This window comes from Seriola lalandi, unplaced genomic scaffold (assembly GCF_002814215.2).
Source record: "Seriola lalandi dorsalis isolate HSWRI2012SDOR001 ecotype SW California unplaced genomic scaffold, Sedor1 jcf7180002054672, whole genome shotgun sequence".
In the NCBI taxonomy this organism is placed as follows: domain Eukaryota; kingdom Metazoa; phylum Chordata; class Actinopteri; order Carangiformes; family Carangidae; genus Seriola; species Seriola lalandi.
Window position 1 is genome coordinate 1,621,584 of NW_019525225.1, and position 26,951 is coordinate 1,648,534.

The 26,951-nt window shown below is 39.5% G+C and overlaps 1 protein-coding gene across 2 annotated transcripts; it reads left to right on the top strand.

The window, feature by feature from the left end:
• Positions 1-856: 856 nt before the first annotated feature.
• ppp3ca (protein phosphatase 3, catalytic subunit, alpha isozyme) lies at positions 857-26,942 on the top strand. Of its 2 annotated transcripts, XM_023421364.2 has the most exons (14): positions 857-1,206; positions 7,415-7,615; positions 11,703-11,827; positions 11,940-12,051; positions 12,614-12,759; positions 12,865-13,004; positions 20,226-20,303; positions 20,423-20,517; positions 22,094-22,219; positions 22,359-22,436; positions 23,174-23,258; positions 23,476-23,573; positions 24,777-24,827; positions 26,579-26,942. In XM_023421364.2, exons 1-14 carry the CDS (start codon positions 1,152-1,154, stop codon positions 26,755-26,757), a joined length of 1,569 nt encoding a protein of 522 aa, XP_023277132.1. In that variant the 5' UTR covers positions 857-1,151; the 3' UTR covers positions 26,758-26,942. The 2 variants fall into 2 exon arrangements, with proteins under 2 accessions (XP_023277132.1, XP_023277133.1); XM_023421365.2 differs by lacking the exon at positions 24,777-24,827.
• Positions 26,943-26,951: the final 9 nt, after the last annotated feature.

Consider the following 26,951-nt stretch of genomic DNA (forward strand, 5'->3'; position numbering starts at 1 on the left):
GAAAGGGGGTGTGGCTATAGTTCCCCTGATAAAATGTGTTAGGTTAGGATCATTGGCTTTGAATATGACCATAGGCACAGATCTGTGTCTGTTTCATGGGTGGCTGAGTCAGGTGGGACCAGTCAGGAGTTTGCCTGAAAGTCAACACGCAGGGATCAAAAGTCCAAATTTTGAAGTTCCACAGTATTTGGTGTTGGAGATGCTAATAAATATTTGTGAACTTCTTAGCTATTACCATTGATATAACACTGAGCAATGAAAAACTGTTCAATCAATAGGCAAGATTTAATTAAAAATGATTACAGAAATGAAATAAATCAATAAATAAGTTTGTGTTAGGCTACAGCAGACAAGTTTCAACGAATATCAAGTATTTCGATGCGGGTTTACAGCAATCTTCAGAAAATCTAACCATTGAGCTTTCCTGTGGTAGAAAAACAAAATGATGTCACACCACTACATGAATGGCTCAAATTAAATATTTTTCTTTTGAAAAAAAGTGTGACAGGCTGCCAGGTTTGCATAAACTCTGGTGGTTTGTCGCCATCAAGTGAAATTTCTCTGCTATCATTGCAATAATCCAAATGCCTGTGATGCTCGCGTGCACGTGGGCGCGCGCGCGCAATCAAAACGAACCTGCCTAGTTATATTATGAATGTTACACATGTTTGAGCCGAGGCCCATACGCTCTCATCTTCAGGCGTACCGAAATTTCGAGAATACCGAAACATGGCGCGCAGTGCGTGCGTGGGGGCAACCCCGTCTCAGCGTCCATCTGATGGCAGCATCAGGCAGTCCCGTGAAACATTTGCGTGGGAGTTCCCTTCACCGCCATGTCGGGATAGTGCACAGCTCTCTCACTCTCTCTCTCGCTCTCTCTATCTCTCTCGCCCTCTCTCTTTCTCCATGCACCCTCCCCCACATTAACAGCTTAGCACAGCAGCAGCACAGCAGCAGCAGCTCCTACACAGCATCCAGCATCCATCCCTGCCTGGGGAGCAGCAGTCCTACCCGGCGCAGCACCGACGCACGGAGGGGGCGCATCATCTAAGTGATGCCACAGCATCAGTCGCATTTCGACAACAAATACTGAGAGTAGATCCTAAAGGAGGAAGAGAAAACGCTTCAGCCTCGCAGACAGCAAACTGCCCATGAAGATGTCTAACGCTGACATCGTCTTAAACGCCACCGATCGGATGGTGAAATGTAAGTTAGCCTACATTTTCCGGTTGGTTATGGCTGTAGATATTACATAACATCTCAAGTGTTTTGCTCCTTGCGGTTATGCAGAACATGGCCTTTATGTTCATGTCGTGCATTCATGGTGTAGATGCGGCCATCAAGTTGTGTTCATGGTGATGGTAGTGTGCTGCTGGGGCTTTGATGTTGATAAACAGTCCGGTTTTCTTTGCTGCACAGCCCCCCGCGATGAACGGACATACAGCTTAGAATCAGTAGCGGCATATGTATTTTGAAATTGTGCTGATTTATTTATGTTTTAATGTTATCTGTCACGATTCGACTGTATCTTGGCTTTTTTTTTCGGGTAGACAAGAGGGGAGAGAAAGAAAAACAGCTGAATTGCCGAGCTTGTGATAAAAGCTGGGGCAGTGATGCAGCAGGATTTCACAGGCTCTGACAGGGCCAGTGGGAGAAGAAGAAGAAGAAGAAGAAGAAAAAAAAGAAGAAGAAGAGGGCATGAAATTGGCATTTAATGGAGAATATTTTACTAGAAGTGAGTCATGTTTATAATTTCATTAGAAAAGGTCTAAGAATCCCAAAAGCCACATCAGTAGATGTGAAGGAGGCAGCTCTGTCAGAGAATCACTGAGGATACAACTTGGATCAATGGAAGATGATGAAGTGCCCACAGTTGTGCCATAACTCATTTAGCCCTGCTCGTCGTGACCATGGATCAGCTTCACAGTCAGAACTCTGCATGAATAAATTCACATTTAGTATATTATTGTAATGGCCGAGCAACTCAGTCAGCATTAACAACTTTGGCCTTTCGGCTACAGAGCTGTAGAAACACAGCGTAATCTCCACTATGAGATACACTTGATGTATGTGACAATGACTGCAGGCACAACAAATGTACTGTATGTATAAGCTGTTACAACTGAACAAGCTTTATTTAACAATTAAGGACCCTCAAGAAAGGAACTTTATCGTCAGAAAGTCAGCCAAGTTCTTCCTGCGGGGCCATAACTAATTTTTAGTGGAGCACTTCATCAATGTGACAGACACAGGACATCTGAATAGTTTCCTCTCATAAACTGATATTGATACTGATATTGTATACTTTACATCCTAAATTCTGGAAATGATCTATTTTATCATATTGTCATGACATATTTCATATATGTGCCCTGTTATTAGATGATACAACTAGCACATTTTACCCAAACAATGCATCTAACCGCTGCTCTGGTGGTCTAAGATCATGTAGTTTTTGGTTGTTGTATTTTTGAGCGAGAATTCCCAGCCAAGATAAAACTATTGTGGTTATTTCTGTGCAAATCCTTTCTGACATCCATGTATTTAAAAATATGTCAAACAAAAGGTTTATATCAGCAAACACAGCACAGCCAAGAATTCTGACTCAGTTTTCTGCTTTTGTAACATGGTCATGTAACATTTAAGATCTTTGTGCAGATTTTGAAACACTCAAAGCATTTTTCTCTGGTTGAGAAAAATGATTTGCATGTGTTTCATTTCTGCTATAGCCTCAGGATATGTAATTTAGAAACCTTGCTAAATAGCTTTGTCTTGGTCTTTTTTGACCATTGAAAATGGATCATCATTTAACCAAACCTTCATTTGTCGTGTTGATCAGATGCTGTTATTGTTGTATAAACTCTTATTTATGCTAGAAAAGTCACATTAAGTCACACACTTACTCTTGTATTCCACTTACTTTTTGTCCAGATCCCCAAAAAGTGAAAAAAAGAGATGCAAGGAACTAAATCACGTAACCCACGTATCCATCAGGTGATCAAAGGGAGCTATCAAGACAGTGGTGATTTTGATGAGTTGAGATTGGCATTTCTCTCAACCATTGTGCGTGGCGTACTGAGTAGGCTACTGATACCAAGCTATTCCAAGTTATTTTTTATCATACATAGGTACAAGTTTTTCTCCAGCTGTCTTTTCTCTTACATGCTTTAACCTGACAGAACATATCTAAAGAGATACAATAACTGCTGGTCTGTGCAGTTTGTTTTCCACAGCACTGTCACCACTGTGCTGTGGGCATCAAGAGGCATATTCAGGTCAGTTATTTCAGGGATGAGGCCTTAACTACACCTGTGAAGTATCTTACTTTATTATAGCACCATAGAAAATAATGTTCTTCATGTTACTGACTTAAAGAATATTTGCACTGATTTCACAGACTGTCACTGTCAGTGTATTCTGAAAGGGATGCAGTATGTAAAACTGTAACAGTTTTATCCATTGTTTGAGGTTTTAAAAACAGTTTTCTTAAATAAATGATTATGCAACAATATGAGAAGAGTTGCACTGAGACATAATATATCAGCTTTAAACTCAGCAGGCTTTGGGACAGGCTAAAATATTTACTCCAGCTTTCAGTAGTAAACATGCAAATTGGATTCAAACACACTTATGTCGACATTATTAATTTATGAACGTTACGATGAAGCAGTAGCTGCGTTTGGCACAATAGATCAGCTTTTATCTACATGTTTAACATTAGTCACATAACCACTTCCAGTATGATTTAAAGCAGATCACAGCAGGTGGATCTATTGAGGGTGGGTGACAAAAAAGCAGCAACACTCTAATGATATTGTGTTCAAAGCTTGACACCTTGATCTGTAAATGAGAGCCCTTACAAATGCACACTGTCTAGTTAGTCCAACCCATAGACTGTATATAAAAAGGTCCAACCAAATGAAGTTACCCAGCATTTCCTAACTGGACCCAAGTCTGTTCATAAACAACACAATACGCACACTTTACATCTGAAGATTTGATGTGTCTACTGAGCTTTTCCAACAGCATCTACTGTATGCGAACCTCAAATGCAAACTGCAGTTTTCTGTGGCGGCACTGGCTGTACTCCAACAGTCAGCTGCTGCTGCTGTTGCCCGGCAACATACAGTATTTCATATTTCAACTCTGCTCGGGTGCTGAGCAGAAGTTAGTTTTTCATCTCTCCACCATACATCTATATCAGTGTGCTTGTATATCTGCGCCTACTTATGTGTGTGTCGGTGAAATGCGTTGTTTAAGATCATTTCTTAAGTATCTCAGTTGCTTTTTTGGATTTCTTTGTTATTGCTGATCTAAATCCTCTGTTGCTCTGTTCTGCCTTAAAAAACTAAGTGTAATGTCCTTTTCAAAACATCTACATGTGGCTCCATTTCTCTTAATTCACTGTTAAAGTGGTGCCAGCAAAAAGAGTACTGTGTGCGGAAAAGTTTGATTTGGGTTTCTACCTCATATTTAGCCACCTTTTTATATAAATGTAATGTAAATTACTGCATATACACCAATCTCATTTCATTTCAAAACAGATCATAGGCCTGTTAGATATACTACAGTACCTTTTGGTAATTAGCAAAAGCCTTCCCGTTCCAGTTGTAGCTCATTGGCTCATTCACTTTGTCTGAATTCCAACAAAGAAAACTTCACAAACTGTTTTTTTGTTTTGTTGTTTTTTTGGAATTGAGAGAAAGTGAAAAATTGACTTCTGCTCAGCACCCAAGCAGAATTGAACTATGAATACTGTATGTTACCAGGCAACAGCAGCAGCATTAACATAAACAGTACAGTGACAGTCTGAATGCATGATGATACAACGTTGCAATGCGATCATGCATTCAGACTGTCACTGTACTATTTATGTTAATGCCAAAAATCAAAGAAAAAGCATTGCAAATTCATCAGTGCAGAATATCATTAACTAAACTAAAACTTGAGAAAACTTGAGCGGTGACTGTGCTGAGTTTGTACTAGCTGGTAAAGTGTCAAAGCACACATCACTGTCACAGATACACACTGCACACTGTGAAAAATGGTAGTCCCATTAAAATACAATCGTTGGGGCTTGCCTCATTATCCCAGGAGCAGCGACTTTGAGATTTCTCTATTCAAGCATTCATTATTAAACAGCATGTTGATCATGTTCAGTTTAAGCCTGAGCTTTGAGACTCTTCCTTTGTCTTCTCTCTTCATTTGGCACTGCTGTATGGCCCTGTTTGCTATTTGCTGCACAAATCTGGCAAGCATAGCCATACCCCTACTGCTTGTCTTATCTGTACATATGTGAGTGTGTGTTTGTGTCTAGCCTTTCTAATGAATTTTGCAACTGGACTTCATCTGACTTATTTTTCTTTTCATCTGAATTATTTACAGCTCTGACACTTAGAAAGAGTTTTCTGTGTTAAGCCAGATGATCTGTAGATTAATGTCAGTACATGGGCCCTGAAAGCTTGTAGTCACAGCACACAGAGATCAGCATCAGCACCAGAGTTCAGATCTAATGAATAACCTTTACTGCCACCGATGTAATGATCTGCCGTTGGATTTCTCACTTGCACATGCAGTCTGTTGGGTAGGTGACTGGTGCATTTTAATGGCCACAGGCTTTCGCAATCCAGGGAGAGTGCTGGCCGAATAGAGTGCTTAGATGTTAGCTGAGTTTTGTCCAGCTCTCAGAAAATACTTAACAAGTAACCACACATCTGTACGGGAATAACTGTTATTAAATTACATTTTTTGGTTTGTCAATCTATTCCAGTTACTGATCTTCCCTGCTAGCGTTTACATACATTCATTCTATAGCTAACAATATTAGCAGGGATTAAAGAGGCTTTTATTTTCTGTGTTTTGCACTATTAAATAAATTATGAAACATTTGGCATAATTTTTATAGAGAATTTACTACCACTAGATGTTGTATTAGATCACCAGCATGTAACCCACCAAAACAAATGCTTCGTTGGCCACATCTCCGGCTTCCGTCCCCCACAACCTCCTGCCCTTTCACGTTCTCAGTCAGCAAGGTGTTATGAAGCCCAGTGAAAGCAGCAACTAAACACACAACAAAAACCACAAATGAATAAGGTGAGCATGTATACCAGAGAGCCAACAAAAAACAATCTAGCCACAACCATTACCCCACGTTAGCATTGCCAAGCTATGCCCTACAGTAATGCTAATGCTGACAGTTAGCCAGCTAGCTATAGCAGCATTTGCCGAACACATTCATAATATTGACAACAGCAAGTTAGCTAACGTTATCATGCCTAATGTAGCTGGTCACTAAGGACAACAGACATGTAACATTATGTAACCATCAAGTTACTTATATGTGGAGAAGAAGAAAAGCGTGTTCCCAGTCTAGATGGAGCCTTTTAGTTGCTGTAGGGTTCTCCACACGTAGAGCCAGACCAGTAATGACTCCATGGTTGGACTGGGAAAGAAATTCAGCCTGGAAAGACACAGATGGAGATGGTAAAAAACTTTAAAAACTTTATGGATGTTTTGACAGTCCAACAGCTAACCAGGATTTGAGCTGGTGGGCCCCATGGTCAGTTGGCCTGTGCTCTGGTCTTATTTATTTCTTTGTCAGAGGCCTCTTTAGTCAAAAATCTTCTTCTTTCTTCTGTGGAGGAAATTCGGAAAGGTGGCTTTCACCTGAACTGCTCAGTACTGCACTGTGCCATCTCACCTGTAGGTGGTCATTGTGTCTTTATAAACATAGGGAGGGCCAACTGTTTAACAGGAGGGACTCACATGCACTAACATGCACACATGCTGCCAGACCAGATGCCAAAACAAAGAACAAAGAAACTCATTGCAACAATACACAGGGGTGTGACTTCAGCTCAGGACACCATTACTCCACCACATCTTTGCATAGGCTAGAAAATAGTTTTTTGCTGCTATATTATGATTTAAAACCTCTTTACAGAACCCTTAAAGTAAGGCCTATATTGTGTTTAATTGTTTACTTTACAAATTGACATATGGTACAAATATGAACATCTTTGAAGAATAATGGTGTCTGACATACTGTAATAATTTAAGATGATTCTATGTCCTGTTTAATCTAAATCTGCCTTTCATACTACATTGTATCTCTCAAGCAAAGCCATGTTTATAAAGATGGTTTTCATGCCAAAGATGCACATACTGTAAACAAAGATGGATACAGCAGCAGCACATTACTGCCTCCAGGCAAAACATGGATGGGGTTTTCAAAAATAGGATTTCTGCATGAATTCCTTGATAAGTTGTTTGTGTCATTCCTTGAATGCTGTTTGCCGTTATTCTCTCACCACAGTGGCAAAAACAATGAAGAATTGTGTTGTTGATGCCATTAACAGCAGCCATAGTTACTCTGCCTAAATGCCACCATGTGCCTGTGCTTTGTCTTCAGCTGTCCCCTTCCCCCTGAGCCACCGCCTTACAATGAAGGAAGTGTTTGACTGCGAAGGGAAACCTCGCGTGGATCTCCTGAAGGCCCACCTCACCAAGGAAGGCCGCGTCGAGGAAGCTGTGGCACTTCGAATCATCAACGAGGGAGCAGCTATTCTGCGTCAGGAGAAAACTATACTGGACATCGAGGCACCAGTCACAGGTATTAAACCAGTTTGAGACATTTACCTGGCGTGTGTTCTGCTGCACTTGGCTGCAGGATGCCATACCTGGAAAATGTAATGATTCAATGTTCTGGTTAAAAGTATTTCACATGGTCAGATGTGATATGACATAGGGCTTGAACTAGAGATGCTCATTCTCACTACTGCTACCTACGTTTTCAGTTTACAAATGTTTTCGCTTGAGTAGTTGTGTTCTACAGTATGCAAAACTGACATACATTGAGTTTTTTAATTTTTTTATGTGACACATCTAAAGATAACTTATTTCACACCCAGATAATATTAATGCAGCCCAATAAAACAGCTTTTCAATACATCTTTGGCTACACTCATGAAGGTTATAATGTTTTGTTTTTATTGAACTTGTTTTAGAGAGATGTTGTAGTGGTCATTTTGAAGGCTGTAATTTATGGTGCTGTTGAATTGCATTGTAATATACTGAGAGGCGTTTCTCATATTTTCTCAACACATTTAAATCAGTGAATGATAATGCTGTTTGTTTGGTATATTTGCCATTATTGGACAGCTGATAGTTGAGATAAGTTGGAGAGGGGTATAATACGCAACAAAAGTCCCCAGCCAGAATCAAAGTGGGACAGCGTGTTGAAATTATATGTGTCTTGGCAGACCACTCTGCCACGCAGCATTGTCTTACTGTTTGATGAAACTCTGGTAGTTTACCATGTATGCTAAATGTTATCTGTCCAAGTTTATTTGAATTTAATTTAATTTAAAGGTGTAGAACAAAACATTAAAAAATGAATAAATAACTGAGTGTGTTATGAAGTGAGCATGATACCTTCAAATGCATGTATTCTGTGTAAGAAGGTGAGATTAAGCTCTTAAGTTAACTGCTCCATCTTTTGTTATCATCTTAGGCCAAATGTTTCTGTGTTAGCATTATTAAAAGTTAATGAAGTACACAGACATTAACAACTACCTGGTGAAGAAAGTTGAACATTTAGCAGCTTAAGACCCAGAAAATTTCACAAATCTTGGTGATGACTTTAATGTAACAAGGTGTGATAATGAAAAAAAAAATCATGGAAGTCACCATCTTAGTTTAACACGATAACATGCTAAAATACGCTATAGCGCAAGGCAAAGTAGTTTTTGGTATTTAATCAAAAACCACAGTATTGGACAACTTGAAATTTTGACCTGATAGTGGCACTAGCTGAAAAGTCAGAGGATCGTCAAAGTTTTTATAGTAATATTTCTGTGGAGAAAGAGTCGAGAAAAGATAAAATAAAATGTTACAGAGAGAATGTGGCCTGACAATGCAACTGTTTGTACCTGTAGAACAAAAATAAAGAAGGCACCTGACCGGAGCATGAGCAAAGATGAAACACAGATGAGAGGAATAAATATCAGTTCTTACATCTGGAAACTGTCACTTTCATGTAGAATCATCATTATCTTGTCATATAAGTGAAATGTCCAAGAAACACAGAATCTCTCAGAAGAGCGTGAAGAGCATATATGTTCTTTCTTAATATTCTTAACAATATGAAGAAATATCAGTTTTGACATTATGAGACATGTTTTGTGTTGCAGAGATATCTACTGAAGCTAACATGCTAACCAGCTAGCCCTGGCCATTCCTGTCTCCACTTTGTACCTCAAGAAGCGATGTAGTGTCCAGGCTATAAGCCTGTGTTGCAGCCTCAATCTCTCGTGGCTCGTCCGCTACTCCTGCCACCACTACATCTTCCCTGTCTCTCTGACTGGGTAAATTGGGTGTGAAATTGTCGACATCAATCAATCAATAACTAAAGAAAACAAAATCACTTACATAACCATGCAGGTTTGGCGACATGTCAACAACTGCCCTATGCTGAGGTTAGATTTATTCAAGCTAACATTAACATGAGGATGTGGTTGATTGATTGGTTGTGTGACCAGTGGTCCGGTAACACAGACGCGATGGGCCAGGGATGGAAAAAAAGGAGGGGGGGGGGGGTATGAAAGGGGTAGACACCCCAACTTTTGTTTGGAGTATGAATTCAACAGTAAGGAGCTTTACAATCTGTACAGCAAACGACACCCTCTTTAGACCCTCGAAGGCCTCCACGCCCATCTTTGTATTCTTTGATGAATTCTTGAAATACCCATAAATCCTTTGCACAGTGAACATTTGATATTGGTACATTGCAAGCCCACACGCTTATTGTCTGTTTATGTTGTTTAGCTTCACCTAAAACTGTGTGCCATTAAATATACATGTAATTATGCATTTAATTAGCATCCATTGGCCTAATTTACTTGAAAGCAACTACAGTGTTTGGCTGAAACAAAGGTGACAAATGGATGAAATGCACATTGACTTGAGGAGAGGTCTCAGGCTCCTCATCCTGACTGCCATCAAGAAAATGGAGGCTTTAAGTATTAAACATGAAATATGGATGATGAACTGAGCGTTGTGTACAGGCATTTGCGAGTGTGGTCTGTTGTATATCTTTGTGAGCTTGAGTTGTGTTTGAACATCTCTGCAGCTGCGTGTGTGTGTGCGGGCATGCGTGTGTGTTGGATTCATATATTATGAGGCATTTATGCACTTGTGAATCTTTACTTGCATTGATTTGTTCTACGGGTGTTTGTGTATGTACGTGTGTGTGTGTGTGTGTGTGTGTGTGTGTGCGCATGTATGTGTTTGATTGCTTTAGTCACACAAGCGGTCTCCCACTCACATTGCTCTAAGCTTTGAGTGGGCGAAGGCCACTGTGGAGCTGATAGGGGAGACAGAAAAGAGAGAGGAGATGGAGGATAATAAGGAGAGAAGGAGACAGAGCAGGATGATAATGAAAAATTGAAGGCAGCGAGGAAATGAGATGTAGGTTTGCACTTCAGAGCCGTAGTGTTCACTACGAAAAAGTATGTATCTCTCTGGGGGCTTAAGCTTTTCCTTCCTCATAAGGTGAGACCTTTCAGCCAAAGACCATAGAGATACTCAATATGATGACGACCTTAGAAAAATTATATGATTATGTTCTCAAATCAAAGTGCTCAAAATACTTTGGGTGTTATTTAGTGATTTTAATACAAGTGATATGGTTGAATAAATATTCATGATGCAGTAGTATACATATGCAGGAATATTATTTTCATAACTCACAACGCCACCTTTGCTGCTCTGCTGTCTGTTTAAGGTGAAGTCCATCTTGTTTCTACTTGACACAACATATTGTCATTTGAGAAAAGCCAAAGACACTTTTTTTCATAAGTGACAATCTTGAAAATTGACTGTGTTGTGTTTTCTACTGAAAGACTTGTAGTGCGTTGAGGGAGGGTCAGCTTGTTGCATACAATAATCCAGAATAATAATGAAGAGATGAGTGAGTGCAAATAGCTGTAACAACCCTAAACTATGGCTTCCAATATACTCCATTTTTCTGTATTTATATAGTTATTTGTGACTGTGTTGGTTATATAACATCTCATTTCATTGTACATTATACTTCATTATTAATGATAACTCATTGTAAATTTTACTGCTGAGATATCTGAGCAGTAGCAACAGCAATCATTACAATAAAGGCAATTTATCACCTTTATCAAATACATGATATAGAAACTGTTGAGATACAGATCTCACATTTCCACTCAGTTGCACTGCCTGCATGTATAAAGCGAACCTGTTAGCAGAAAAAGAAGATACACACCTCTGATACAAGTTGCACTACTCTATACTGCCATGAGATCCTGCCAGAATATTCTCTTCATATCTTAAAAACTTCAGAACCAGTAAATAAAAGAATCTTTTACTGATGGATGATATCTAGCTTCATGATAACACATTTACAACAGTATCCATTTATTTTTGAGTGGGTATTCGGAAGCAACCCACTCATCCCTGTACCCGTAGTGAGGCGACTGTAATTGTTTCACTGAATGGACTATGCCAAAGTGACCAAATAATAACACAGACATGAGCTGAGCATGAGGAGTGTGTATTTTTATGAAAAAAAAAAAAAGACAGATGTGCAACACAAAGAGGCAAAGACAAAGGTATTCAATGAGATTCTTTGATTCTGTAACGTTTGCTGTCCTTTGGTTGTTTTCCAGTGTGTGGGGACATCCATGGGCAATTCTTTGATCTTATGAAGCTGTTTGAAGTGGGAGGATCCCCAGCCACAACGCGTTACCTGTTCCTTGGGGACTACGTTGACCGTGGCTACTTCAGTATTGAGGTGAAACTATCAGAATATCATTAAGCATGTTGTGGGGGAAACAAACGGTTATACTGATTTCTGCAGCGTCTTGCATGGACTAACACTTTGTTTATGTGTTTGTTGTTGACAGTGTGTTTTATACCTTTGGTCGCTGAAAATCCTCTATCCAAAGACACTATTTTTACTTCGTGGAAATCATGAATGTAGACATTTGACAGAATATTTCACCTTCAAACAAGAATGTGAGTACCTCTCAGTGTTTAACATATTGTTTTTCTTTCTCTCTCTCTCTCTCTGCCTTGCTAATGTCATGTGTAGCTTGGAGGACTTTTGGTAGAGATTTCATGTAATGTACCTGTGTGTGCGGACTGTCAAGTTAATTCTGTCTGATAGCACAAAAAAGGGATGGAATTTAAAAAATAAATAATCTGTGAACAATTTAAACTTTAGAAACTTTAGATGGCAAAGCACGTGCATACGCCACATACTGAACATGCACACAAATGCACATGCGTACACAAGGTAATAAATACACAAACTGAGACCATGACAGAAAAATTAACTCATTATCTTGTTGTTACTCCTAATAAATGGCGTTGTTATAGATAGTATCTCACCTCTAGACTTCCTTTTGAATTGGATCTTTTAATATTGTGTGCATATTTCAAATGTTTCACAGGACTCACTGGAATAAACCAAAATATCATATTCATTTAATGTGCAAATTAACTTGTCATAAGAAACTTTCTTATACTGTCATGTTGCAACACTGATGCAGCTGATTACCTCTCTGTCCCTTGTCAGGTAAAATCAAGTACTCGGAGCAGGTGTATGACTCATGTATGGATGCGTTTGACTGCCTTCCCCTGGCTGCGCTCATGAACCAACAGTTTCTGTGTGTCCACGGTGGACTCTCACCTGAAATACACACCTTAGACGACATTAAAAAGGTAGTAAGCCACCGCCTCAGAGCTACCAGCTCTCACTGTACATAGGTTGTGTACGTTTGTGCCTATGAGTTTTTCTAACCTACATCCTGGTTTGTTTGTGTTAAGTTGGATCGGTTCAAGGAGCCACCAGCTTTCGGGCCCATGTGTGACCTGCTGTGGTCTGATCCTCTGGAAGATTTTGGCAATGAGAAAACCCAGGAATATTTCAGCCACAACACAGTGCGAGGGTGCTCCTACTTCTACAGGTGAGCTTTGTTCACCAGTGGCTCCAGGCCTCTGGACCTTCTGGATTATTAGAACTTGAACACTTGGATTAAGGCTAAACGATATGCAAAAAAAATCATATTGCAATTATTGAGGCAGATATTGCAATTGCGATATGTGATTGGAGATGGAAAGGTCATTTTTTCATTTCATTTTCACTTTTTAAAAATATAAAATTGATGATGTGGTATTTTTGGGTTTTGGTACCAAACAAACATGTTCCTTTACATCCAGAGAATATGATTTGTAGGCCGGGGCATGTCTGTAGCACCACAACGCTTATGGTGCTAACAATGCACAATAATGACACATTTTACCTTTATCAAAATAATTGCAGCTCCTGCGATTTGGATATTGCACTCGGCCAAATTGTGATTTCAATTACAATGCATTTAATTGTGCAGCCTTGACTTGGATATTTGAGAAAATAACTATACGGCTTTGAAGTCCAAGTTTTCTAAAGGATAAAGTGCCGTCTTGCTCTCACCCTATATTATTAGTGCTGATGAGATCTTATTTCATCCTTCGAGAGAATTGCTGGTGTACAGGGGGAAATGTGACTGTTGCGCAGAAACCCCCAGAACTCTTAATATCAAAAATAGATGGTAAGATTATAAATTATTAATAGATATCAAACATTTATTGCTACTTGAGCAAAACCAAAAAGAACCAAACAAACAATAGATGCACACTTAACACTGAATAATGGGAATAACATGGGCAGCAGACTGTGATTAAGGAGACAATGAATGAATAGTTAGAGATATCCTTAAAGCTTATAGATAGTGTCTGTGTCTGTGAGTAAAAGGGTCATATTGCCTTGTGGTTAACAACTGTTTTTCACAAGAGGTTGTCTTTTTGACTTACAGAACAGATTGTTACAGACAAAGGGTTAGCTGGGTGAACCTGGAGTCAAATAAAAATAGAGGCAGAGAGAGGACGGAATAAAACATAAAACATAATAGCGAGGCAAATTGGGAATGGGTGTGTTATGCAACTGTTCAACCTCTGTGACGAAGTATGTAAAAGAAGGAGGAGTGAGCACCGTCCTAATATTGCTGTGAGGAGGAAGAGAGCAGTGGAAGTAGGTGGTGGTGAGGAGAGGAGATTAGGTGGCAGTTGTGGTGAGAGTTTTCTTAATGAAGGTTCAGAACAGTACGGACCTCTGTGTGGGGGCTGCAGTTCTGCTCAAATCACAAGAAGGGAAGTCAGGAAGATTTATTCCTCCACCGAACAGGAAATGACATTTTGGACAGTGTGTGCTGGATAATTGCAGTTCAGATTCACATTATAAGCCAACTGCAAGTCTTATTTCGCTGTATTTGCACGCACATGGTCAAGTGTCATTTGCTTCAAATGGTATCAGATGAAATAGTTCCACTGAAGCGTTACGTGCAGAAGTTTCTGCTTCGCAATTTATTTCCACAACGGCAAGATCACCTTGTAACTTTGAGATCATCCTGACAGTTTTGCACATTTTAGTCTGTGCACTTCCACTGTGCACACTGTCCGCATTACTGCTGGTCTTTTTTCCAGAGCATGGCAGGTTTTTAGATTTTCGAATAAGTTTTTGTTTTATTTATTATTTATTTATTCATTATATTTTTTTTCCTTAAAGCTTTTATATTTTATCAAAATTATATTATTTATGTGCAAAGCTCCACCTCAAGCCAGGACCATTTGAAAACTTCTTGTTGATGAGATCAAGACCATTTAAACATCTGCGATCACTTTACAAGTTTGTAGTATATAAAAGTTGATTTTATTATCACCCTCAGATGAACTGAATATTTTTTTTAAACACCTGAAAACATAAAGCATATGATTCTTTGGAAAATGGTCATTAGTATTTCAAAGTACTGTGTTAAAAACAAGCGAAACCACACCGACACATGATTGACACTGATGTAATGTATATGGTAGAGTTTACCAGCACCCATGGAGAGTGAGTATCTGTTACAGAATCTAGAAGGGCACTCAGAGAGCGCAGACTTCTGCCGAGGCCACTATCAGACAACATACACCAGTGTGGGGTGCTCCGGTGCTTCACATGGTAGAGAATGATTAAGGCTCAGTCCTACCTGCAACGGAAGAGGAGTTTGAATCTGACTCTGGGCCCTTTGCTGCATGTCATCCCCTCGCTCTCTCTCTCTCTCCCTGACTTTCCTGTCTCTCTCTCTCTCAGTGTGGCTGTCAATAAAGGCAGAAAATGCCCAAAAAAACACCTAAAAAAGAAAAACATACACCGTAGTTCATGGGTTCTTCCCTGGCCTATGCCACATCCCTCCACCAAGTTCGGTGCAAATTGGTTCAGTACTTTTTTGCATAATTTTACTGACAAATAAACAGACACAAGTGAACAAAAAAGGTAAAAAAAGAAGCAGGTGAAGGGTCTTAACTAGTGCTAAATGGTCACCGATAAGACACCGACTATTCACAGTGAGAGAGGAGCTTAGTGAGGATTATTCTGTAGATGTGTGGAGGATGGTGCTATAATAGTCATCTATCTCCCAATGGCTTTGTTCTGCCTTCACTCTCAAACTTACCTCTCCATCATTATGACTCTTGCCAACTATACAGTATGTATGCAGCACAGAGAACCACAGTCTCCTGGGGGATTTCTGGAAAATGCAGGGAAATCTGAAATAGAAGTAGATATAGCAGGTTGAAAAAAAGGGGGGGGTACATTAAAATTCAACAACTAATTTGAATTTAAGCTACATTTTGACAGTGACTGATTGCTGTAATACATGAACTCACACTGGTGTATTGGGCAGCGTTATTTGACTCCCTTAATGTGTGTCCCGTAAAATCAATCCTGAGCATTTTTCACAAGTAGCCATACAATATACAATATTGGGTAACAATGACTAAATGGATGCATTGTCCCTCAAGTCAGAATATGACATTTTCATGGCCTTGCTTCTGATGAAAAGATGAAATTACTTCCCATAAAAGAAAATCCTAAACAAATTCTCCAATATTCAGTTTTGCATAAAGCTTTTATATATAATATATAATATTTATGTGGAGGCACAGCACAACAGCAGTCTCATTCATTTCAATGATGTAAAGTACTAGTATTAGTACTATTGTATTAAATCATTGCATTGAGTCTATTGTCACATAACACCGGCTACACTACATGATAAGTTCTGTTACTTATTATTACAATATCAGAGCACCAGCTAACCGGGTCTGATTTCATGTGCAGTGATTGTATTTAGAAAAATGTGATTCTGCTCACTGATCAGGAATGTGTTTATCAACATGAGCTTTTACTACACAGTATACTGGGGGAAATTCATATGATGACCACCAGTCCGACAGATGGATTTTCTAAGAGGAAAGGGAAAAAAAAAAAAAACCTCTCAGTTTCACACTCACAGCACTTCCATCTCTCTCTGTCTCTTTCACTCATACTCACTTGTCAGATTTCTCGCGCTCTCTCTCTGTCACTCACAGGCTCACCGACACATAATTGTGTGTTTTCACAAAGGGGAGAGAAGGAATGTGAGCCGCAGGCAAGCAATGTGTGTGTACTGCATTCCCTCGCACTAATCAATAGATACCCTTGGAACGGACAAAAAATAAATTAGTACACAGCGTGCGTTTGGATCTTTCTTTCTTTGCTATTACCTGACATCCGTGCCAGTACTGTGCACACACGAATGTGAGAGAAAAATCAGGCTACTGCTTTGCAGCTATGAAAAACATAATGTTTAATTAGAAGTTAGAAATGAATTGTAGATGTGGTTTTAATGGAGACAGTTATATAACATTTTGAGACCAGCGTTTAGAGTGCGCTGTCAGTCATAGTGGAAAGAGTTGCAGCATATTCATGTTAGTGTGTAAGACAGCTATTCCTGCCATTTATATATTGGCCACCAAGGGAATGGAAGCCATGTGACCTAGATATATGAGGATGGCACAGTTTCACCAGGTGCACAGGGCACCACAGTCTCATTGTTTTTCTTCCGGCACAAACCTTTGAGCACTTAAATATTTCAAACACTTCTGAAAGTTTGATGTGTCCATAGATGGCAGTGACTATAAGGAAGTGCTGGAAGAGAGGATTGCTGTTGCTGGGTAGGTTATACTGTGTGTGCCTGTAGGTTTTTGATTATTTATCAGCAAAAAAGAAAAAAAAAAAAAAACCTTTCAGTTTCTCATGAGGGAGTTTTTCTTTATTTTATCACTGTAAATTAAATATCTCGGGTCTGAAACTGTTGCAATCTGAAGACGTTACCTCAGGCTCTGGGAAATTGTGATTGATATTTGCACTTTGCTCTGAAATTTTATCAACTAAAAGCGTAATGGATGATTTAAAAAAAAACAAACAATTGGATGATTAATTGATACCAAAAATAATTATTAGTTACAGAAGTGACATTATTATTGTGCTAATAGATTACTGGTTGTATCTCCATTTTTCACTGTGTCAGTCTCTGGAATTGGATTGCACAGTGTGGAGTCTGAATTTGAAAATACAGCGAATATGGATAATTGCAAACAGTAATTAGCAGATTGGGGCTAAAGGAAAGTTTTTCCATCTCTAAATCCCTGCACAGCAACTTCCTAAGGAGCAAACTATCACAATAATAAATTCAAATGTGTCCCGTTGAATTCATTTAAGTGAACACTGGCGTGGGAAAAGCTTGCACCGACAAATTCTGGGGCGTAGCAGTGAAGTCAGGGACGTGTCTGATTTACATTGGGTTGCTTTTGGCTAATGCTTTAGCCCAGTGCAACTGCAAGTGTTGTCTTCATTACTGCTTTATTCAGCACTATTTTGGCAGCCATTGGTGGACATATATCATGCTTTGTTCATTCAGCAATTATCAGTAGAGATGTCGCGATACCATTTTCTCCCAATACTGATTCCAATAACAACCCTGAATGCAATATAATCTTTCTTTTATAATCTAGTGTCAGTCAAAGCAAAAATAGATCTAGGAATAAATTACATTTCCTACACTAGTTGTATTAACACTAATGTCACCCCTTGAAATTAAAGCCTTGCATACTGAACACTTTGCCTTTTTACTGGAGGGACTTTCCAGTAACTTAACATGTTGCCAAATTGCTGACATTTTGCTAACAGCTAACATAACACTATTTACATATTTACTTTCTCTTCTTCATCGCTTTAAAACAATAGTAGCCAGTGGCTGCACAGTGCATCTTCCTGTATAGGCTACTGCCTTTTTCCCTGGTTGTGAAACTGTCAAGTTTTTTAATAAATTACGTGGTATTGGATCGGTGCATAGACTCGCATATTCGCCGATACTTTTAGGCAGTATCAGAGGTATTTCCAATACTAGTATCAGTATTGGAAAAACTCTATTTATCAGTCATTACAGGAGAAATTACTTAAGATAGTTAAGATACTTAGCTTAAATATCAATCAAGCAAACCTTTGAAAATGACTGATGGATCTAAAGATATTATTTGTCAGGTATCTGTTTGGAATAAAGAAGCTGGAAGAAACTGAGGACTTTTCAAATATCCTGACCCCTTAGGTGAGAGACAGAATGAGGAGGTATTGACTTGAGGGCATTAATCGTTCCATTTTAAAAGAGCTAATCAAACTGTACATAATCCATTTTTTCTATCCCAGGAGACTCTGTTTGAAGGGATGATACTGTTTCAGAATGACATAACACAGCCTTCTAGGCATTACATAACACTTGTGGTTAGAGCTGCTGACTGGTAAGCTACATTCACACTGCAGCTGGAAGTGTCCCAGTTCTGATCGTCTGTCCCTCCTGTGTGACACAGGTCTCATGTTTGCTGTGCACTTCATTTTTTTCTTTGGAAACCAATCCTGGTGCTAAGTCGGCTCTTCATCCGATCCATGGCTGTGCAACTCTAGTCTGAAGTGTCACATAGGAAGTCATGTGGTCATCTTACCCCATGGGCCAACTCATTGTCCATCTGGACAGAAAAACATGGAGAACTACTTAGGCATGCAGCCAGTGGAGAGATATCAATATCACAATTTTGATTAGTCTTCTGGAAATGATTCAGTTATAAGCAGCGAGAGAGAAGGTTGTATTACAATTAAATCAGTGTTTGAAGCAAGTAGGTGATATCAGTGGCTTTAGTAACAGAATATCAGATATTGCTCATTTGCACATACAGTTTACCCAACGGGTATTTTTATTAGTCACTTTGGAGAATGAATCTTAACAGCTAGATGTCAGATTCGACATACAAAAATCATTAAATTGTTCACAGTTTACCTGTTTGTACTCACATATGAGGGCTGTAACTGTCAAAAATCACAATAACAATAAAAGATGATTTCACCAACATAGGGTGAAATATGTTTTCATTGTTTTTTATTTTTAAATTAAGTAGTAGTATTAATATTTCGCCATTACACACATGAATGGCATGAGAGAACTATGATGTGTAAACCAATCAACAACCAAAAAAGAGGTTAAATCATTACAAGAAATTAATTCAAGAAATACTTTATAGAAATGCAGTTACTGGACATAGAGGTAAATGGATGGAGCGGAAGTGCAACAGACAAAGAAACTCCACGTCTAGCCTGAAGTTGTATAACTCAGGAAGCAGCAGTGCAAAAAAGTTGGACAAACAAATGTATTCCTCCAAAAATGTTTGCAGCATGTAGCAGATCAAATGAATAGGTGAAGCACTGACCTCTTTAAATAGACCTCCTCATTGCAAAGGGTGCACTGGCTATACAGTATATACCAAGCAGCTACATTGTACCACGTGTGAGTGTAGCAGCGCCACGCAGTCGTCCGCCTTATCTAGCTCACAGGCTTCACTCCCTCTCAGGCACATTTCCTGTCGGGTTAGAGCCAGAGGGCAGGAAGCTCTGACTGCCGCTTACTGGGTTAGTTTGTTTTTTACTGCAACAGGTAGCTGTTGGGTTGGTTTTCCACAGCCTTGCATCATCCCCAGCAAGGCTTTCATAAATGCATTTATGAGTGATAGATCTTTGTCGTCTCATTTTCTAGTGAGTGGAAAAATGAAAATTAGTAACTTTGCAGCTTAAATGTGGTTCTGCTGTGTGATGGAAAAATATTTTTTAAATTTGTTTTAAAGATATGGTAAGACACTGTTCTTAATTGAATTGATTTGTACTCAAACTCTGTTGCTAGCGCTGCTCTTTTATTTTTACTGTACTATTTTTCTACAACCAGTTTCTGTTTACTCTTTTCCAGTTATCCAGCTGTGTGTGAGTTCCTACAGAGCAATAACCTATTATCAATCATTCGAGCGCATGAAGCACAAGATGCCGGGTATGTTATCACTACAACACACATGAGAGGACACACAGATACACAGATACATATTTACATATATAAAGAACAAGCGTTTGTCTTTTTTCTGTCTTTGCCTCTACCTGAACGCCTTAAAGCTACCGGATGTACCGTAAAAGTCAGACCACCGGATTCCCATCCCTCATTACCATCTTCTCAGCACCAAACTACCTGGATGTTTACAACAACAAAGGTCAGAAAATCTCTTTGTTCATCTTGAACCCGTCTTTGTTTCAGTTTGCAGATTCATTTGCAGTTCTGTCATTTTTCTCTGTTCACATCTGTATCATATACTTCGCAGGATTGCAGAAATGGGCCCGAGTGCTATTAAGCTCTACTGTTGAAAAAAGAAAATTAAAAATAAATAACTGCTCCTTGGTTAGAGTCTATGAAAAACAAAAATATCCAATCAGCTTGTTGTTGAACAAACAGACACATAATGGAGTTTGACTAAAGGGACCTTTGGCATTTTAGAACCCACAAAAAGCATCTGATAAAATGACGACCATGTTCTCCTCTGACTAATCTATCAAAATGGTTTTTCACAGCACAAACTGGAATGTATGGGTTTATGTAACTGCATTTAGCTGCGAGCAGGCATAAGAATGCAACAGGGAGCCCTCGTTTGTTTGTGTTCTCAGATCTGTGTCTTGGTTGCCATGGGCTATGGGAGATGGGGAGCGTGGGAGGGACTGTCGGCATCGCTGACTATCTCCATGTGGCTTTATCCCCCTTGATGTAACAGTGTCAGCAATCCCTGGCCTCAGCTGGGCCATCTAGTGGTTGAAAGTCTCATTTTCTGCTCTGTTGTATGCTGCATGTACACAGGAGGCTGTCTGTAAAATGATTAAAATTGGCAACATCACCAAACATAAAAATATTTGTATGAAACATTGTTGTGCATATGTCTGCCGTTGCCGTTGCTCTATATGTTTTTTTATTATGAAAGTATAGATCTGGGTTCCACATTTTACCTTTTCATTGAGCAAATATAATAAACATCATCAGATTCTATTAAACATTTCTTACAATAGCATAATAATGATAATATGTAGCAGGCTAACTGAAATCGTACCTGCTTTGGTCATTCTGTGTGTGGATGTAGCTGCAACAGAGGCGTATACAAGTTAAATGGCAGTAAGTAATACCAATTTGTTTCAAAAGAGAAAAATGCTCCAAATCACATAATTTGATCGAAAAATAACACAGAATATTTTTTACTTTTTAGTTGCAGTTAAGGTATGTGATGTTTGTTCCCATTTAAACATGCTCATCACAAGTGCTACAGCAGTTCTTCAGTTATTATGTTTTGATAAACCCTGGATATTAATGGGTGGTTGCACACAACATGCCAACAAAGGACTGATGCCTTGCAACACTTTGTCTCATATAATAATGTAATATATATAAGCAGTATGCCTATGCATATATATTCAATACATCATTACATGAACTTGTCAGTGTTCTCTTTATCTTAAAGGATGACATTATTCATCTCAATGTCTTTGTATACTTTGTGATGCGTTCATGCTCGCGTTGGCTCTCTAGAGTTTAATCCTTGTCTTTATCAGATACAGCTGCGGGATCTCAGTGTTTGGATCACTAAATCTAGACTGACGTACTAGCGTTACTCAACATTAGATTATTATGCTTAAGAAACTGTGTGTAATCTAAACAAAAAGCATGCAATAAGTCTGTAACTACATCACCAGGCTATAAAACACTGCGAGATTGTTACTCCACTGTCTCACCATCTGCTTACCCAACAGCTGCTGTGCTGAAGTACGAAAACAATGTCATGAACATCCGACAGTTCAACTGCTCTCCTCATCCCTACTGGCTGCCCAACTTCATGGATGTCTTCACCTGGTCTCTGCCATTTGTTGGAGAAAAAGGTATTACGTTTTTCCAGAACAAAGAGTTGTGATATGACGTCTCTGGTGTTTTTAGTACGACACCACGTCCTCATCTGTTACCTCTCTGGCTTATTGCTGAGTGACTTTACCCCTTTCCTACTCTCCATTTCTTCCCCAGTCACAGAAATGCTGGTGAATGTGCTGAGCATCTGCTCTGATGATGAACTCATGAATGATGAAGATGAGATCTTTGATGGTGAGAGGTCTTGTAAATAACAATTTAATAATTGATTATTTATTTTTATCATCGGTGCATCACAAGTTCAGTTCAGACTGCATAATCTAAACTAGGTCTTTCATGAAATGAGATCTGCACGCTTCGGCTGTTCACATCTGAACTGTTCACACTAAGGATTTAGGGCTTCATTTGCTTGTTCCAAATTGGATTGAAAGTTTGGCATCTTTTTTTTTTTACCTAGAGGCATGGTAGAAAATCAGCAATTAAAATGTTATCTTTTTAATTTACAAAGGCAGCACCTTTAAATGCTGGCTGAATTTAGTGTTGTTACAATGCATGCAGTAAAATGCCACTTGATCTTGCCATGTTAATTACATAGTAGTTTATAATCCATCAGGAAAATAAGAAATTGTGTTTTATTGCATTACAAATCACAACAAAACAATGTTTATTGCATCAGACGTGCCGATAAAAAAAGTCTCTGATTCACTAGATACGGGCTGAGTCACATGAATAGAATGACACACATCTAATGCATTACAGTGGTCCATAACAACAGTATATATTGTAGTATATAGGATTATTATCACTGTATCCTAATCATCAACAAACACATACAATTATTATTCAAGATTATTTCACGCATCATAGAGTCCAACAAACCGTTTCTCATGCATAACATGGGCTTTATAATGACAGCATCTATTGTACCGGAGAAGAATGTAATGACAGTATGTCTAAATATGTCTTTGCAGCCAATGCAGCTGCAGCACGCAAGGAGGTGATCAAAAACAAGATCCGTGCCATTGGGAAAATGGCCAAAATGTTCTCAGTTCTCAGGTAGAGGCATGAGTGTATATTTTTCAAATTTTCGTAACAGTATCATTTTCTTTTTCCGTGTGTACACGTGTGTGCGTAGAGTGAGCGGGTGTCATGTCTGCACACGCTGTATGTGTACACTGTGTTGTCAGAGTGGCCGACATGAAGTTTTTGTTCCCAGTTTGATCCGGGTTCAGCAGTTTTCCGACCTGTTTGCGTGTCTCTGTGTTTCCTGCAGAGAGGAGAGCGAAAATGTGTTGACGCTTAAGGGCCTGACGCCCACTGGCATGCTGCCGAGTGGGGTTCTCTCTGGAGGCAGACAGACACTGCAGAGCGGTGAGTACAAGGCTCAGCATAAGCCTTTTCTCTATCATGTACTCCATCTTTTTTTGTTACATTTCTTCAGTTCTACCTTCCTCTTTTTCTTTCTCTTTCTCGTCCGCTGACTTCAATGTAGAGCAGCCAGCGAGCTGTGTTTCTAAGCCTCTTTATCAATGCTCTAATCACGTGTGGGCTATGGATGAAGAACCTAATGTCACTCACAGACGTGACCAAAACTCTTTTTCAATATGTCTGTCTGCAGTAACACATTTACAGCTGTCACATAATTTGATGTAAAACCTGCATCGCAATGTTTATGAGAACTTGTTGCTGCTGCTCTATCATAGATCTCATCATAGTACCAAACTACAGTGGTACAAAAAAGAAAAAGAAACTCACACCACTGTGGCCCTACACCCCTTACCAATTTGTTAAAGCTCAAGTGTTAGCAAGCAATTGGAGATACACAGAACAACATGGGAATCCAATTAGAGTCAGATTTCCCACTTCCTCAAGTCTATTGTTCGCTCACTTTATAGTCGTTGCTTGGTCTACCAACTTTGAGAAAAATGTCTGCCTCTCTTTAGCTAGATGTTGTATCTTGTTCACCAGCCCCTCCTTCACCCCAGCACTGCACCACTTGACATGAAATGCATCCAGCTAAACGCTTCAAAGAGCTGTATAGAGTTCAGTGTTGATTCACAGTGAGACTGGCAGCACAAGCGCCCACAAACAGCCATCTGATCCAGTGTTTAAATCAAAAAAGTATTTTCAAACCAGGGTTCAACTTGTGCACACGTGGTATCCGTGACTGCGTGTCACTGCTGGTGTGCTGAGAGCAATGACAGCAAGGACGCCATTTAGCTCGCAGAAATGATTTTATTCTGATGGGAAATATTTTTTTAAAATATCTGACATTTCTGTCCTCTTACCATAATCTTACAGTCTCAGTCCTACATTCCTTCCACCTCAATATCTTTGTCGCTCTCTTTCTCTCTGTAAGGATCTGTCTTTGCCATTATTCATATGAATTTCACAACCCCATATTGACATTAATTCTCTCAGTATTAATGCATGGCGCTCCTCTGAGTTTGGCTATATTGCCAGTGAACATGTATATCTCATCCGGCCTAACACAAGCCGCATTTTCGTCGGGGCTGCATTATACATTTGCATGGCTTTATCAGGAGTAACCTGCTCCCCTCCTCCCCCCCTCAGCCACCATTGAAGCCATTGAAGCCATCGAGACGCATGATGAGGACGGAGAAGGTAAACCTGTGTTCCCCCTCCCACCCGTCTGAAACATATCACCAGGGTTTCCTGCCACCGACAAGTCCATGCATACAACAAGCTCACACAATAATAACTCCCATCACAGCAACATTTCATAGGACAGTTTGATGCTGGTATAGCTGGCACTTTACTTTGCAGTACTACTGATAAAAACAGAAATCCAACTAAATGACTCGATTATTGTAAATTTTAGAGGGAGGGGATCTTTTTGGAACTGAAAGATATTTTATACCATGGACTGAAAAGGAGACAGTTGGTTGGGCCATCTTATGTACAGTGAGTGTGAGTGTACAGCCTGAGTGGTGAAGAGGAAAAACATTTTCTAGTCGACAGTATTTTCTGGGTGAGGGATCACAATCTTGACGATGTTTGTTCAGGGCACATGTGCAGATGGGGGAGGGAACAGAGAAGACAACATGAATTGTTTGACACTTCGTGCACTCCTATTCCTTGCTGAGAGAAGTCTCAGGTTCTTCCGTGTGTATAGCTCCACTCCTAACACAGAGAAGCTTAGCGCCAACAACGACAGTGACACGCATTTGGAATTGGCCGTCACAAACTGAGAGAAAAAAAAAAAGAAGCAAAAATAACACAGGAATAGCTTTTAAAGTCATAAAGTCATGTTCATAATAAACTAAAACGCTGCAAAGTCAAGTGCTGCTTAAACATGCATGACTAAAATACTTCATTGTTTTGGGTTTGGCTTGTAAATGGCCTCCATCTGGTTCTAAAAAGTGTTGCATGCACAAGAACAAGAAACAGACCAGAGCATCAACATGAAATATGCATCTTGAAGCCTCAGGTCCTCGTGATATGTCTGAAGTAATCATTGCTCACTAACCGAGAAGCTTCACTATGAGACAGCAATTTACAGCACCAGCACAAATATCTTATTTGAAATAACTAGCAGGATGAAAAACATGATGAGTGAATGATGAGGGTTTTTTCCACAATGAGGATTGAAGTTGAAGTTAATCAAGTTTTAGTTGGCTCCATTTTTGCGAATGTGTCTGGATATTTGGGAAAGATTTTAATATAAACCCTTCAAGTTACAACGATATAGGACTTTGTTACTTATCTTGATGTATTTTCTGTTGGATAGTGGGGTCTGACAAGGGTGAAAAAAAAGGATATCAGTGGAGATGGGGGCAGTTGTACTTTTTGTTGTACTTTCAATTTTCAGGCCATTTCTACACACGTCAACCTGAACCTCCTGTAGGAGTAAGGAGTAAGGAGTTTATACTAAAAACTGAAAAAGCTGCTTTTATTTTAATACTTGTGCCATTTGCATTCAAAGACTATTACAACTCACTTTTTGGGCTTTTTTATATTGTTTGTTTGTGGTGACGAGCATGACAGCGGGTGTACCACAAATCTTTGAAGCGTCTAATTGTGGCAGCTGCTTCTTTGTCACTAATGTCAACTGCATAACTGAATAGCATATGCTGGTAGTATGTGACCTTGTGCAATTCAAAACAAAAAACAAAAGACATTTTAAAGTGTCATACAATACATTTGATACACGTATCGCTCATTGATAAAGGCTCCTTTGTTCCTAATTAAGACTGACCCATTGAACGTGCGTCTTTGTTGGTTATAACGTCTCGGAAATCCCAGCAGCATTTGATATTTTGAGGGAAATACACAACATGAGATATTAGGATGATTATGAGATTGTGCCATTACACAGCAAGTCTGATCCCCTAATATGTTTTTTCCCTTTGCAGCTATCCGTGGGTTCTCCCCTCAGCACAAGATCACCAGCTTTGAGGAGGCTAAGGGCCTAGACCGCATCAACGAGCGCATGCCACCTCGCAAGGACGGGGTGAACCATGTGGGTCACTCCATGGGAAAGATGAATATGTCAGAGGCGAACGGCACGGATGACAACAGCAACGTCCAGTGATGTGCTGGCCTGAGCCTCAGAACTGTGCCGCTGTTGCGCTGTGCAGCAAGACATTGCCAAATCTGGAATTCAGGCCACAGAACATAGAAATCAAACAGGCCCACAGACGGAACATGAAATCTGCAGCAAATCTAAAACGGGCAAAAAAGGTCATTTTTTTCATGACAGTGTCATCGCACGGTTGCGGGGTGGGG